The 17,134-nt window shown below is 40.8% G+C and overlaps 1 protein-coding gene across 1 annotated transcript in view; it reads right to left on the bottom strand.

Annotated features, from left to right (window-relative positions):
- Window positions 1-383: 383 nt before the first annotated feature.
- The window catches only part of PCP4 (Purkinje cell protein 4), a 53,214-nt gene continuing 36,463 nt past the window's right edge, over window positions 384-17,134 (bottom strand). The window contains exon 3 of the mRNA XM_072350703.1: window positions 384-2,862. Within this exon, the coding sequence (XP_072206804.1) occupies window positions 2,735-2,862 (128 nt within the window). The 3' untranslated portion in view covers window positions 384-2,734. The remainder of the gene's footprint in view (window positions 2,863-17,134) is intronic.

Below are 17,134 nucleotides of genomic sequence, written 5' to 3'. Positions count from 1 at the left end.
TTGGCTATACACAAAGGATGGAAAGCAAGGCTTGGGAGTGAGAAAGCTTTCTTCTTTGGGGAATCTGAGCTGAATGTCTGATGCAAGCATTCTCATGAAAAGGGCATTGTCTGACAAGAGCAACCACCATTAAAACCAGTATTGTAGGAGCTCACTATTTCCTCATTACATTTCACTGTATATTAAGACTGTATTTATAAGATGCACTCTAAACTTTGCATTAAAGAGCAGCCTTGCTACTGAAAGAGACATAATTCATTTACTAACAGCCCATGTTGCTGTACTCCAATAACGTAATTGCTTTCATTGTGTCCCAACCATATGATTATTCCCGTTGTGTAGGAAATTTAAGTCCAAGGAATGTCAGATCAAATATAAAAGCCTAGTGCTTACCCAGAGTTTTTATTCAATTAAGTAGCTATTACAGAGCTCATGCTATTTCACATGACATAATGCAGAACGCAAACGTAGTCCCTTATTACAGACATATGTTCATCTAAACAAAATGACACCAACACAATCCAAACCCATTACAATTTTTCAATTATTACACTAAGGTGATTATTAGATGATGAGCAGCCTCTGAGAATGGAGGGGAGGGGGGAAATCTGTAGCCTCCATAAGCTACACTTGCAGCACAGCAGCAGTGTTGTTTGAGGTTTATCTGTGAAATTTCTGAACACAGAGAATCGATGCTTCTCCTGGAGTAGAAGCACTCAGCTGTGGCTCAAAGAACTCTGATTTTACAAGTGATGTGCAGTAGTATGTCACGCACACAGCCAGGATCTGGCATGGGCAAAGGTGCCTAAGGCTGTATCTGGGCAGCATTTAGGGGGGCTTATCCCTGAACTAAGATCTAAAAATGTCCTGCCCATTCCTGCTCAGTCTTGCTGTGTTTATTGAACACCTCACACACTGTCTCTGCACATCACTTCTGCATTGCCCACAGGATCCGTAACAATTCCTCCACCCAATATCTCTGAGGGCTCTTCCTAATAAGCGTGGTACTACAGTTCCTACTGCCTGCCATCACATTTTAGTTTCTCACTAAATTGCTGCCCAGTGCTTCAAGTGCCTTAACCCATACAAGTCTGAGAGCTTTCCTGCTGCAGTCTTGCAGCCTGGCTTTTGCTCACAGCTTTGAACCTTTTTGGTATCACTGCTCCAAGGGCTTCTCATGGAAGGTGATTACCAGCAGCACAAGATCTTCACTTTCTTTCCATTCCTATCCCTTGGTGGTAGCTTCCAGTTTATGTGAGAGGCCTGATGCTCTGTCCTCTGTCATGTGGTGGCAGGTGGGAGAGTAGATAGCAAATGCCACTACGCAGAGCAGGAAATTACACCTAAATCTCTCACACCTGACGCAGTCTCAGTTCCAGGCTGTTCAGCTAAGAGTAGGCAGACTGCCACCTCTCAGCACACCTACCTCCATCAGCCTGAAGGTGAGGATCATGCTGCTTTCTTGGAGAAGTGCTGCAAACACCAACCCTTCAGAAAACACTTCTGTCTCTAATTTCCCCAGGGATGAAGATGCCTACTGGAATCCACAAAACTGCTGCTGAAACTGAGAAGAGGGTGGGATCTGGGGCATGTCTCTGTGTAGTGAATACCCTGATTGCTCCATCTAAATAGCTCAATTTTCTGACTATCAGAAACCATGAAGACCATTTCTGAACCTTCCCTGTGCCCTATATAGGCTGCTGATTTCTGATCAAGTGTGAAGCCAGGTGAGATTTTTACTCAGGTTTAGCCTGGAGCAGGTTTGCTGCCCTTCTGTAGAAGGGAGAAAATAATAATAATAAAGTCCCAATGTAAGAAACATCATTGTGGCTGTTTTCTATTAATAACATACTGGACTAATACAGTGATACAGGCTTTCATGCAAAATGGCTTCAAATTACAGTGTAGATGGAGACCGGGAGTCTGTTATGAGTTACTCATCAAGCACTACAAACAATAGGAAATAGGGAAACGGCATAGAGATTGTTACCGACTAGATGGAGAGTGAACAGAGTACAGAGGGTCAGCTTCTATTTTTAGAAATAAAATAAAAAACAACTTCCAAAGATGTCTGAAATCGGATTTTCCTTATTTTTCCTCCATAACAGTCAATGTGGTCCAAGCTGGGCTTTATCGTTCAAACAGGAAGGACAGTGACCATATCCTCATTTAAGCCACTTCACTGGCATAATTGCAAGACAAAAATAAACGTCCACGGCTTCCTACACACCTCTCCTCCTCCTGTCAGCTTCTGTCTGCAACATTTTACTTTAAGCTTATTAAGAGAAAGGGATTTTATTGTTACATTTGGCTGGCAGCTGGAATTCTCCAAATGAGGCAAATAGGGCTGAGGCACACGCTTTCATCCCTCAGCAAAAACCTTGTAACATACGGTGCCATTATGTCTCCAAGCTTTAAGTGAAGAGGAAAATAGGCATCTGGGCTGGGTTCATTTGTAACGCTGCGCTTGCTAGATTTATATGAAAAGACAGATGAAAGCAGACACTTTAATTACTTCACCCTAACTTTTTATTACAACATCAAGTAAAATGGTGAGTTACAGAGGATAATGGGTGTGAAACACCTGGGATGAAGTCACACAGAAGCTTATGGTTTATTATCTGCCAATGGGGCTTTAAATATTGATCATTTCTGTACATGCATCTTTGTGATATTTCTCTTTTTCTCGATAAATCATTTCAGGGTTACTTTGCTTTCAGCTATGAGGTAGCTACTAGGACTGGGATCCCGCTTTTTTCTTCTGGAATTTCCTGAACTGGGACTGTATCGCCACGGCCGCCCGCTCTGTCTCTGGCGCATCCATGTCTATGTCAAATTCCTCTTGAACTTTCTTTTGTCCATCTGCCCAAAGAAAGCAAAACAAAATGTCAGTACGTTTTTCAAATAGACAGAGTTGCTGGTCAACACACATGGAACGCCCTGTCCCTTCTCTCCTCCACAAACACAGCCACACGACGATGGGGAGCATGTTCAAAAAACACCTCTGGGACCAGTTTTGGCTAATACAGCTGATCAAACCCACCCCTCCCTCAAAGCAGCAGCATCTGTGACAACCCATTTATAGCTAAGTCACTGACAAGTGACATCCAAGTGGTGCTCAGAATTCATTACACAACAACCTGACATATGTGGAAGTCTTCTTCTGCCTAAGTAATTAACAGTGAAGGGCTGAGGGATGCTCCTGTGCTTCCAGGAGGCAGAAGCCTGAACAATGGCACCTTAGAATATTTTAAAATAGGAATAAAGATCCTGTTTCTATCCCACCGCCAGTGTTAAGAGATATTACTTCCTAAGTCTAATTTCCATCCTTTTCACTTGTTTCCTGCCTCATCCCTTTCAGCACATACTGCTCTTCCCTGCTGAATCATTTATGTTCAGTCTCTCTTTTTGCCACTCTCACTCTTCACAGGCTCAGTTATTGCCTTTCAGCCCTGATCCTTGGCTCCTTGCCTTCTTTTATTCCCATTCTTCAGCTTCAGTTCAATTACATTAGGTCTCCACATAGACACAGCCCAGCTGACTTTGCTGAATTTTGTTTCATCCACTCACAGCTTAGAAGTGCAGCTGTAGGAAAACTTCTGCCCTGTTCGCTACGATAGCTCTAATCTGCCTGGACTAACAATGTGGGAACACATACTCCAGCAACCTCAAAATACCACTGAGTTTCTCTGCTCCATAAAATTAGTTGTTTGCTGCACTCACATCGTTGTGTCTCAGTCCTGCTGTGACTTTGTGAAATCAGCAATAAGAACATGAAAACTGATTTACTTGTCCATATGTCAAAATTTCTCCTCCCTTAGTAGGATCCTGTTAACTTAATGTTGTTCTGAAACGGGGAGAAATTACAGAGAAATATTCCTGATATATTTTGGCAAAAAAATTTACACCAGTAATGAAGTAATCAGTTAATCAGCTCTGAAATCAATGAGACTATGTGCTGTCGCTGTCACACAGAGCAGAGCTCAGCGCTGCCCCTCCGCTCCCTGGGAGGAGCTGCAGCTGCCATCAGGCCTCCCCTTCAATTTGGTGGCATTTACAAACTTATTAAAATACTACCAGACCAGTACCCAAGCTATTAATGAAAACACTGAAGAGAACTGATCCTAAAATGGATCTCTAAAGAATCCCAATGGTGACTGGCTGCCAGCTCATTTTCTATAACCCTCTGAGACTAAACCATCAATGAATTGCTCGCCCATTACATTATGGTTTTGTCTGCCCATATGCTGGACAGAGGGATACTCTGAGAAACAGTATGAAAATCTTGTCTGAAATCCAAGAAGATAACATCAACTGGCTTCTGTCGGTCAACTAGATGGGTAACCTTGCAGCAAAAGGAAACAAAGTTTGTTAAACAGTACTTTCCCCTGGTGAACCCATGTGGGTTGTTACCTGTGACTGCACTGTCTTTCAAGTGTTTATCTGTAACTCCCAGAACAATCTCCACAATTTTACCAGGCACTGAAATGGGACTAATGGGCCGTGATGCAGTGATGGCCTTCCAACCCTGTGATCCCCAGAGCCCATCAGCAGCACTAAAGACAGGCAAAGAAGGCCTGAGATCAGATCAAATCTCTCTGCTTTATCTATGTCCCTTTTTGTGAGACAACCATCCTCATCAAGTAACAGACCAATGTTATCTTTGGTCCTCCATCTGCTGCAAACATATTTTAAAATGCCCTTTTTGGTGTCCCCCCAAGGTGCTGGACAGCTTCAACTCTAATTGAGCTTTGGCCATACAATTTTTTTTCCCTACAATGCTGAACAGCACTTCTGTTGTCCTGCCAGGTTGCCCAACTTCTCTTCTAGCGGATGAGTTGACACCCTTGTTAAAACTTGATGAAATCTGGCTCGTAGAGCTTATGTCCTACAACAGTCTTAACAGGATGCTAACTTGCAGCAGTGACTCAGCAATCTTAGCTATATTTATAGTCTCAAACAAAACAAAACAAAACAAACAAACAAGCAAAAAGTATTCTCTAGGATTTTTAATTAATCTTACCTGGTGTTTATTATTATTACTGCATTAAAATCAAACGTACTACAACAGTTCAGCATACCTGAAGATTCACTTTACTTCTTTCTGTTTTTGGACACATTCTTGGGTAATTAAGACTTCCATTGTTTGCTTATGGGTGGTATAGAAACACACAAATTATTGATGTACATTATAATGAAACATGTGTATCATCTGTATACAATGCATATGACATACCTGTGTTTTCTTTCTCCCTATGTCCATCCTCATTTTTCTACTCTTCATGTATACCCACATTTGAATTCATAGAGAGTATACATGAATATATATAGAAATACACAGACATATTTGTTTAAAGATTTTTAAGTCTTGTGTTAAACTGAAAGGAGCTAAATGGGGTATTCCATAAAGGCTGGGAATGAGATTGTCTTGCAGTTCTCCCCCAAACAGTTTCTATTGACGTCTGTCAAAACACAGACACTTTAACAGATGGATTGTTGATCTGGAGGAGAACATAATGGTGTACCTCCTTCAGCTTTGTCTATGTTACAGGCAAAATATTTCTTTAGATTTTAGCTTGTGTTGCTTTACTAAAAACAGCCTAACAATTGTAAGTATATCACACCCTGCTATGACCATTGCTTTTGTTTTACTGGTTGGTTAGCGTTAAAAGTATGACTTAAAAACTGACCCACTTAATCAAAATGATTGATTGAAATGATTGAAATGATTGAATTGAATGACTGAAAGCCTATACACAGGACTTACATAGATTAGAGATGACCTTACAGTGCCAGTAAGAGTGACAAAGCTTTTTTGTACTCTTTCTACAATGTATGTATCTATGCCATGCTAGCTTTACCCATTAATTCTACTCTTGCTTTTCAAACATGCAGGTTAATAAGTTTGAATGTTCACATCAGTGAATTGAATGCAAGTCCATGCAAATGTCCTTCTTTCATTCACCGACTCCCATGCCTAGCTTTTCTTTCATAAGGAATAACTAGCTTGGAAGTGATCTGCAAACACAGTTTTCTTTGTCAGCAGGCCAGTAAGCTCTTTCACAGTTTACAACTGGATTTTGAGTCTAGTTCTGAATTCCCTCCCCTCCTTGACACACACACAACTTCATTTGTATCTACACTTTTTAGACTAATTTGGGTGCATGTTTTTCCACACAGATATCAAAGGATTTCTGGTCTTTCACTGTCCAGCATGAAGGGCCTGTGTCAGTAGATTTCAATTCAAAAATGACTCATGATTTTGAGGGGTTCAGAAGTCAAGATTAGTAGAGTCACCAAGATTACCAGCTTGTTTCACCAGCTAGAATCACCACCAGCAGGGGAGGTGAAAAAAACAATCTCATCATGGCTATGTATCATAGGCAAATCTGAGCTGTGACAGAATGAACCCCATAGAGCACAACATTGACTTCTTGTTGAGTCCCGTTAACATCATGCAATCAACAGTCTGGCATTACAGACTAATTTCACAAGTGTAAAGACTGAGACAACTTTCACAGTCCAAACTCTACTTCAGTATATCAATAGTCATCCCAGCAGGAGAGCCTGAAACTGCATCTCATTAGCTGTTTTCCAAATCTAAAATCCTGAAAGCTCATTTCACATTGTTGCAATTGAAAAAGTTCTACTTATTCAATTTCCAGATGAAACATTAGAAAGTTATCTCTGTAATCTGCTGCAGTGCCTCATGAGCCATTGCAAACACTGGTTGGATAATGAAAGTGCCTGTAACAAGGAAAACAATAAAATCTTACGCATTCAAATCTACAAAGACAACTCTGGCGAAATTCAGTGCAAGTGCAATTATTCACAAATATACCTTCAGCAATTTCTTTCATTTACATTTTTAGTATAAAGAAGAATTGAATTACAACACTGGAAAAAGAGAACATGGCTTATTCACTATGGGCCAAAAACCTAAAAAGAATTCATCTGTGGCCTTTGAACAAAGAGGTTATAGACTAATGTTTCCTAGATGTGTTCATTGACAGACAAAAGCTGATTAGCTGGATTTGGAGGAAAAAAAGACTCATTATTTATTGTCATAACTTCTCCATCTATCAGATGAAGTAGAGTTTGCTTGTCAATGACTGAAAAAATATTCAGCATGAAAACTTGCATGGGCTGGAGTCTCTAAGTGTTGTTTCATGTCTTTAAGTGCTATCCTCCATGCCTGCTCACCCAGCCCACATTCAATATGAATTATGCGACCATAGTGAAGATGGAATATACTCAGAAAAAAAAACTTGCATTTTTTCAGGAGGTAAACTGCAGCATTTAGAAAAAGGCTAAATGAAATGTGGGCCAGAATCACAGTGCCCCACGACATGCTGGAAGCAGTATTTTGCCTTAGGCAGGATCATTACCTCCCACAGTTCAAAAGATTGTTCAAGCTGCGACAGTCTTTATGCCACCCTGATCTGAAGCTATTACACCAGTCTGTCCAATGAGGCAGAACAGTCTCTAACTAAGGAGGACAAAAATGGGCAGAAATCTCACAGATGTTGACATTCGTGTGGAGCATTACCTTTATGTTATAAGAGGAGTCATTTTTTTCTGACTAGACTGCATGAAGCAAACAGAGAAAACATGGGTGCTTAGGCATACAGACGGTCACAATTTAGTCCATATAACTGTCAATTTAAAAGCCAAGAGATGACACGACCATTCTTTCTTCTCTGTATTCAATTGAGGGGTGAGGAAGTAAAAGACAAGGTCTTGCCTTCTTGAGGAAGGACAAAAAAGAGGAAGAGCTAGGGAAATCAACCTTGTCTTTTCTTCCTCTGAAAGATGAGGAAAAATAACACCCAAACTGATCTTATGACTGATAAAAGGAAACAATCTGTTTCTCAACACTAAAATATCTCCAGACAGTTACCAAGGCCACAAAACCCAGCAGTTGGTTCTGAGCCTTTGTTTTGGTCACCCGGCTGCTCCCAGGGAGGCTCTCACAACCCAAGGCATGTGAACAGATGGGAATGCTGAAGGAGTGGATGTTGCCCAAGCCCAGCAGAAGAAAGGAAGGTAACCGATGCTGCCTTATTTTATTCATTTATCTTCTAACCCATTCTTTAGCTGAAGAAAAAGCCAAATAGTCAACAGCACACTACTAACTGACAGAGACAATCCAACTCACAGGTTTAGCTACTATACCTACTAAGGACAGAAATTAGCTTAAGAGCAACACGATACTCTTCCTTCCTACTTATTAAAAATGCTGCAGGGTCACGCATGCATTTTGTGACAAGGAATGCATCATTTGCTCTTGTTTCTGTATTTCATAACAAACGCAGACATTCAAGGGCCACTTTCCAAAGTCAAAAGCTTTCTGTTCTGTCTACATCAGCAAAGAAGCACTCAATGGTGTGGGGGGGGAGGGGTTGTTATGGGCTTATACAAAGGTGTTAATTTTCCATGGCCAGTTATTTGAAGATGGGAGGTGCTGGAGAAGTACAGTGTCCACACAGCTATAATTTCTGAAACCAAAGAGCAACCCTTGGAGCACAGTAAGCTCCCGTGACTTCAGAAGCACAGTGTGAAGCAAAATAAAGGTTATCATTAGTCATCAGATTAAATGTAACAGCTACTTTTATCTGAACCAGACTAACCATCCTCTTGATATTACTCAAAACACGCTAGGTAAGAATTAACGTCTTCTTACTACACTGCAAATTACAATCTGTTATAAAAAAGATGCCCTCGTTAGAAAATCAAAGTCCTTTCTCGTTTAAATTGACCTCTGCTTTCGTAATGCAGCATTGTTAGCTCTAATTCAAAAAACTAGTTTAGCTGTACAAAATAGTGGTTGTTCTCCTATGTATTTTAAAAATGTTATTTCGGTATGAGTGTTCTTTTTACCTTTAGTTGTAACAACATGAAAGAGCAGAAATATTTTTTCTGATATTCAGTGAAGTAGAACAAAACTATATGCATATTGGAGTAAACTATAATGAAACCAAAACACATTGTAATAAAATTCAACTTAGAAAAACTGTATTTTCAACTAATTTGTAGCCAAAAACAGGGAGACCGATTTTCCTCAACACATTATACATAAATAAATATTGGGCTTTTTAAAATGCAAGTATTATTTAAGCAATCATTCGTCATCTCCAAAATAACTTCTGTATTAATTAAAGATCTTTCAAATGCCTTACAAATGCATAACTGATGCATAGATAGGTACACGTATATGTTCATGGGGATCTATTCTGGCTAAGAAACTACAAGGCATAATTCACTTTTCCATGGGGAGACTAAACTCTGGAAGTTTAACTATCTACAAAGCAAATGAAAATGGTCGTTTCAGCTGTATAATCTCATCTCCTGCTAGTTAAGCCTGCACCTGAGGAATGCTAGATTGACTTCCAAAGCCAATTGAAGTCTCCGGCATCTAAAAAGAAGCGGTGCTGGGGACAAGGAGAGGGCACAGTCACAACCCTATGTTACTACAGAATGATGCTCTATCAGCAGGGATCCTTATGATCTGCCCCAAGTTCCATCCTTAAGGAAGCAAGCCATGACCCTCCTCACAATCTCAGTCCAAAGTTAAGCGAGTGTCTGCATGAATGCGATCCTCAGCGTTCCAGCCAAGTTTTAAATGGGAGTTGTTACAATGTGTTTTTAATTTCCTGTGCAATTTCCAGTTCTCCTATCTTTGCTAAACACTGTGCCTTTAAACAGCTTTGCTATGGAAAGACCTGCATTTCAGCAGCTCGCGAAGCAAACCACCCTCTTGCCTCACCAGTCAACCGCTTGATTAATATGTGATTAGTTACTTTCCTATTATGGTAGCACTCAGGCACTCCAAGTCTTAGATGGGAACCCTAATGTGGTAGGCACTTATGGATGCAGAATAACAAATTCTCTCCCCTCTGTCACTTCTATGACCTTTGCATAAGTGTCCTCAGCTGCAAATGATTAAAATAAAGGCTAGAGAGCAGCCTGAAGGCTGCTATCCAGGCTGTGGCTGCACCAGCAAAACTCACAGGGCCACAGTAGGGCTTATTCACTGTTCACAGTAGGGCTTATTTCTCTAGTGCAGGAAACAGTGGTGCAACTGGCATGACTGGGGCTGTGCCAGACAGCCCTTTACCAAGTACTACATGGCTACTGTGGTCAGACGACATGGAAAGCAGCTCTTCCTTGTAGAGAGGGGAGATGTTAACACCCAGGTTTTTTTGCAGGATGGAGAGTTAAGCTCTGCTGATGCCAGCCAGCCTGTGCCACTTTTCATCCAAGCCAGAGAAAAGAAACTACCCTATTTTATATTCTAATAGAGATGCAGCCCTTCAAAATGCTTTTTAGCTCTAGACCACAGGGAACCAATTCAAAATGAGTTGGCAGATACTATTAATTATGTGAATACCAATGGCACCTGAGAGCCCTTGCAAAGAAAATGCAAAAGAAGGCTGTTCATCCTCAAATGCAGTTCTGCTTCCCTTGTGTTGCACAGCAGTGGCACTTTCCAGGAATGTTACTCTTTATCATCTCTCTCTCTCTTTTGCAGTTTACAAGGTTAGCTAAGGATTAAGTTCACAGAAATGGCAGCAATCACAATATGCCACACAGAAGTAGCAAAAAAAGGGGGCTCAAATTCATGTACTGCCAAAGTAAGATGAGCTGGGGAAGACAGCACGGGTTACAGAAGAAAACCTGTCAATCAGGAAGATTAGAAGAGTCAATCAAAAGAACCGTGATAGAGAGTTAGAATGTCTTTCTCTCCGCACAAAAAATGAAGGAAGCATCCAATTTTGCTCTGCTTATCTTCAAAGTGTAAAATTAGGGCAATTTCTAGGCATCACTGTATACCAGCAGAGCTCTGTTAGCAAGTAATGAGAGTTCTTTTTTTAATTTTTCAGAGCATCTTCTATGACAACAGGATGCCCATAGAATCTGTGGTGCCCCATCCCTGGAGGTGCTCAAGGCCAGGTTGGATGGGGCCCTCAGCAGTCTGAGCTGGTGGGGGGCAGCCCTGCTCATGGCAGGTGTTGGGATGACATGGGCTTTGAGGTCCCTTCCAAGATGAGCCATTCTGTGATTCTATGAAAACCATTACATGAGAGCTTGGAAAATCACGATAAGAAAAGGTTCACCTCTCATAAAATCCATCACCACATTTACAAAGTATTTAACAGCACACTCAGCAGTGGACAGCATAAGGTATAAGAACCCTTAGGTTTGCCACTCAGCAATGTACAGAGTCATTTCAGTACCTCCATATTCCATCTTATCACATGCTATCTATAAATGCCTCATAAATTAGCTTGGCTGTAAGAAGCATTTACTTTGCTACACAGATTAAATGCAAAAGAAATAATGTCCAAGCATAGCAAATTTATTTGGATAAATGCAGGCACTTCCGTCTGTTGGTAATAGGATAACCACTTAGGTAGAGCCCCATGATGAAAAAGCCACTGCTATAAGAATCTGTACAGTATTAGCATTCTGCATTACATGCCAGCTTGGGAGTGACCGAGGAAGTAGCTGGGCCACTCTCGAAGTCCTGCAGCTACCTGGTCATAAAAATGACCAGGGAAGCACTTGATGTCTTTTGAAGACAGAAGAAAATGGGTCTTGGGATACCTGATCTAGCCCACAGACTGAGCTGAACAATCTTACCGAGAGAGGGATTATAAGGAACGTATTTGGCAAAAGAGTTGGTCATTCTTCCATAAGCCCAAACATATCTCATCTGTAGTGCCCCAGAGATACAATCAATGTAAACCCTTGTCTCCTGAAGTAGCTCTAAGGTCACAGTCTGAACAAACACCAGAGTACCCTGATAGACACCAGTTCATCACAAAACTTTGGCTTCTGCTGACTTTCACCATTACCCACCAGTAGATCTTGAACACTCCTGCATCACTTGGATTTGTAACTTCAGTTTCAGCATTCACAAGCGCAACCATTACAGTACTGGATTGATGCAGTCCAGCCCCAGGTAGTCTTCTGCTGAACACGCCACATAGCAGAAGTCTCTCATTAAATGTATAGAATTTAAATTCCTCTGACTCCTGAAAGCCTCTGCTCTCAGATGTAGTTTTCCAAGACAAAGCAAAGCAATCCGATTGCAGGAGCGTACTAGGAAATTTCCACTGTTTGCTTTTGCTTGGGCTGTTATCTGAACAGAATTGTTAATTTGAGTTTACTATGTCTCCACTGAGCACAGAAAACCTCATTATATGTTTATTTCCCCTGCAGGCTGGGCTGCTTACATCTCTAAAGAAGAGGGGCACCTTAAGAGAATGTAAAACAGGAACAGTAGTAAGAGGAAACGAACTGAGATACTGGGGCAATATGACTCTGAAAGGATCAGAAGAAATTATATGCTGCAGGGTGTTGTCCGTATATTATGAGCTGTCTTGCCCAACAGCCATTTGGAAAGCTTTGTTACACATCATGCAGAAACTCATTAGGCTGAACGGTTACAGAATGGATTCTATATATAAAAAATAAAAAACTCTCTCAAATTCCTGAGCACAAGGCGTCTAACCTGAGCTGTAGTTGCTTACATCAGAACTTAACAGAAACTCACCTTAGAAAGAAACCCACTGTCCAGTGGAAGAAAAAAAAAAAACAACAGGCACTCTGAGGGTGTCATCCCTCTGACCTACTTCAGGCATCCATTTTAGGATAGTATCAATCTCATCCTCAGATTCATTTCTTATATTATTTAGTTCTCTATCAACTACAAGGGGGATTCATGGTGATGAGCTCAAATGTCGATATTGATGCTTAATCTAATGCATCATGTTCCCTGACTTAGAGAGACACCTGAACCACAGTGAGGAGTTTCATATGGACAAACTTATTTGCTACTTCATGTGAAATTCCTTCTCATCACATAAATTACGTAGACTGAACAAATGGTACCGTGCTGACATTCCAGCAGCTGAGAAATCTAATTTGCTTCAGGAAGGAAGACAAAAGAAAGAGAAGTAGTGCACGCCTTCTCATACTACTCCATCTGTGCGCTTCCATCCCATTGCTAGCAAGGAAGAGAACAGCTCACCTTCAACAAGGGGTCAAAATGAACATTTGTTCCTTCTGCTGAGATTGCCAGTGAAGCTGCCAGTTGTGCAGCTGATCTGGACCCTCTTATGCTCCCTCAGGAGCTGACTAGAACAGTCTGCATACATTTCTCAAGATAAACAGTTGAACAGACAAAAAAAAGCATATCAGCACCTCTTTCCGTACATTCAATTTATTTCAAGGATAGTAAATTTTTGTTCATGCATGTATGTCTGCATGCTAAGGAGAAACTGTTTCATTTATATAAGCCTTCTTTTAAGCGTACCTCAGTAAGACTTCTATTTCCCTAAAAGGGATTACAGTTAACACCACAACAAGCAGTATCGAATACCTCATTTGGATAAGCAGACAAACGACAGTTGCTGTGAGAACTATAATTGAATTTGCAAACTACTGCACACACCAAATTTGCGCTGTGCTATTTAGCCAATAATAAGCCAAGCGATGGCTGCAGTCATTCTGCTGAAAAGTGGAGATACTCAAAAGGAACTCTCGCTCTTATCGGGTGTAGAAGGCAGCCATCACTTGACTTCTTTACTGAGATCACAAAAAGGAGAAATAAAATGGCTGAGTCAGATGTGCTGGGAAAGGCAAGTAATGTCTTAAAGGCACTGCTAGTGGTGCTTCTCACTGCTGATATGAGCCAAGGCAGGTACTCACTGGCAAGGGACTGTAAACTCTTGAAGCACACATAAAACATAGCGGATACCTCTCAGTACAGCTCCCCAACACAAATCCTCTCTCCTTCGTTTCAGGGTCCCATACAGCACCTATGGGTGAGGAGGAGGCATGGCTTCGGCAATGAAGTCCTGGATGATTCAGCTGAGAAATTGGATTTTACAGAAGGATACACTTCTGTTCTTTAAATGCCAAATAACACAGATTAGCATTTCATCACTCCTTAATGGAAAAAATACACAAATATCGCACACTGTAGTCTTTTCCTGCTGTAGAAACTGATGCTAAGGTTAGTAATAAGACTATTAGCTCTATGAGACAGTACACGAATGCAGCTTAGCTCTCCCACAAATTTCCTCTCACAGAGTAATAGAGAAGCCCTTATTGGCACATAGGACAATTTACTGTTCAGCATAACAGAGTGAAAAATGGCAACGAATAGATTTTCTGAAAGAGTGGGGAACATATCCAGAAGGGCAAGTTGTCCTTCTCAGCAGCTTGCTCATTACTTATAGGCAGTTACTGTACTGCAAGGCTGAAGCCTGGAATTCTAACAAGTCAATACCAAGGCTCTGTGGGATTTCTCATTCCTGACTTCAGTGCTTGTATTTACTGAGTAAGGACTGATGGCATAGAGTAATATAATTTTCCAAGCTTTTTCAAAGTAGCAGAGATTAATGAGCAAGGTCAGGCACCAGAGAATACTTCAAACCCTGCTTGAACTTTTTTTTCCTTTGACCATCTCATGAAAAAGTGACATTCCAAACCTTCTAGGTTCTAGGCACTGAGTCAGAAGCATCATTTTTTTAACCAGATTCTATTTCAGTCAAAAGGTAGAGGGACCGTTCTCCTATGAGAATACAGTTATAGGTTCTGACAAGCACCTGACTACAGTGCAGATCATTAAAGCTAGGCTGCAGTGGGCTTATTCTCAGGTGTGTAGCAAGGAGAAAGAATATCCACCTTCTGCAGACCACGTATTGAAATCGTATTTACTTTTTTTTCCTCTAGATATTGGTAGAAGCAAACATGATTTTCCAATAAAAATATCAGAGGGAAAGGAGAAGTTAAGCCTGTACTACTAACATTTTGTGTATATCAGAAGACTGTGGAGCAGAGAGGAGAAAATGGTCTCATTTTCCTGACAGATGGTGCACTTTGCAAACCAATACAGTACACTGAGGACACAAAGAAAGGTTGTACGTGTTTGAAGTAAAGTGCATTCCTGACTTGCCAATAAAGCGGTGGCAATGAAGTACTGGCCTGCAAGTGAAGCTGCTTTTTAGCCTTCAAAGCTACAGAACAAGACCTATGTCACCTGGAATACTCCCTGCCTACTTCAAAACAGACCACCCTCCCTTTTCTCATTCTCCTTCTGGTTCAACAGCACCTCATTTTCCTCAGAAGCCACAACAAACACACAGAATCATAGAATCACAAGGTTGGAAAAAACCTACAAGATCACCTAGTCCAACCATCAAACACAGTTCAAGCATGACCACCCTGCTAGAGTCCCCTCATCAAAGCCCTATTTACCTTTATGGAATATGTATACACGGCCTCAAAACATAGGAATCACATTTCCCTGTGTTTGTGACCATCTTTCTCCCATATGCAGATAGATCTCTGCCTTGTGCTGAAGAGACTTACAGCGAGACAAAAGGGAGAAAGGGCATTAGTCTGCACAGAGATCTTGGGACATGGTTACTGCATGCTTTCATTCATTTGAGGAGGACACTATGATTCGGGTTGTGTGTTTTTTTTTCCTTTCTTAATAAAAATATTTACATAGTGGATGGGAATGCGATCCCATACCTCAAGCATAATTTACAAAGAAAAACTTCCAGGCAATGAACTGAGAAGTGTTAGACAGTAAGCCTCAGCAAGGTTCAAAAATAAATGCTGTAAATGTAGGCTACATGTTTCAAACCCTTGTAATTTGTAATACCCTTGCAATTTGTAAAATGATGGAGGAGTTTGCTCTTGGCTATAAAACGTTACAAATTAAAAGGAAAATGCAAAATATTTTAAAAACTGACAGATATTACTGAGGTGAAATTAGAAGCCATGGCGGCTTCCTATTCCACTTACCCTTTCTTCTTACCTCACTAAGTTTTCACCTGAGGTATTTTAACAACTGCTACTTAAAAGCAATTTTATCAGGAAGGGTGGGCACTGATTTAGCTAAGTGCTGCAACTGCAATTAGAGAGTTATTAAACCCACTGCCAGATAGTTGAATTGACATGAAAATCTAACTGAGACCAGGGAATAAAGGTTTCCCTCCCGCTTAAGCTGCTTGTTTATTGCATACATAGAGCTATTTTGAAAGGATATTAACATTGCAAAGTTAAGCACAAAAAAGTCAGTGTATGAGAAACTACAGTGCAATTAATTCTGTTAATTTTGTGCAGACAACTTTAATTCCAGAAAATCCTGTTTCAAATTCTTGACTTTGTGACCTTTATAGTCTTAGGAGCATGTTGTGTTTCCTAGATTTAAAGAAAAGAATTATATATTCTACTGCAACATATGGACACCCACATGGCTCCTCAGCACAGCTATTTGAAACTGCGAAATCCACCACACAGACTTCTTGTTTTAATTAAATAACTGACAGCAATAGTAGGCTGTTGTCCTCAATCAAAATCAGTAGGAAATGGGATGGAATGTACATTTTGCTGGTGGGTTTCATATGGCTGACAAAAAAGGAACAATTAAAAGATGGAAGGTATGGGCATCAGGGGCAGAAACTTCATTGCTCATTCATGTCTTCAGATGTGGCAGCCTTTTCTTTACTGCCTTCTCTGTAGAACTCTGGCCTAATCCCATCTCAGACAAGATCCTCATCACGGTTCCTCAGTAGACCTCAACACTGCTTTTTCTTTATCTAGTTAGTCCTAGTCCACAAAATCATACCTACCCTAACCTCAGAACTCCATCTCAGCCCTTTCCCACACTAACTGGCTTTTGGTCTCTTCCAGTTACTACATGCCTTTTCACATTCCTCCCTTCTAATCCCAGTTTCCATTCACAACTACTAATCCTTCCCTAAATATCCTGAGGCTGTAGTTTCCCAACAGGACTTACTGAACTCCAACATTCCATCCTTTGACCTCATAGCTGTACTTTTTGTCCACTCTGGAATCAAGGCAGAAGGTACGCTTCCTCCTAAGTAACTGTGGTGCCTTGGTGATAAAGAAGGCACGGTATGCTCACAGCTCTATTTCCTGGCCAAAAAGAATGTTACAGATGCAAGCAGAAGCAATTAGAAAAAAGTTCCTCAAGCCCTACAAAGACAGCATTGGTTTATTTGTCTTGGTGCTTACTACCTTGTGATTTAAAAAAAATTAACTGCTTCACTGAATGCATGCAATCGTAAGGCTCATCTTTCCAAACATT

The sequence above is a fragment of the Excalfactoria chinensis genome, chromosome 1 (genome assembly GCF_039878825.1).
Source record: "Excalfactoria chinensis isolate bCotChi1 chromosome 1, bCotChi1.hap2, whole genome shotgun sequence".
Taxonomy (NCBI): domain Eukaryota; kingdom Metazoa; phylum Chordata; class Aves; order Galliformes; family Phasianidae; genus Excalfactoria; species Excalfactoria chinensis.
Note: the sequence above shows the minus strand (reverse complement) of the source record. Positions and strands in the feature narration are given on the sequence as shown.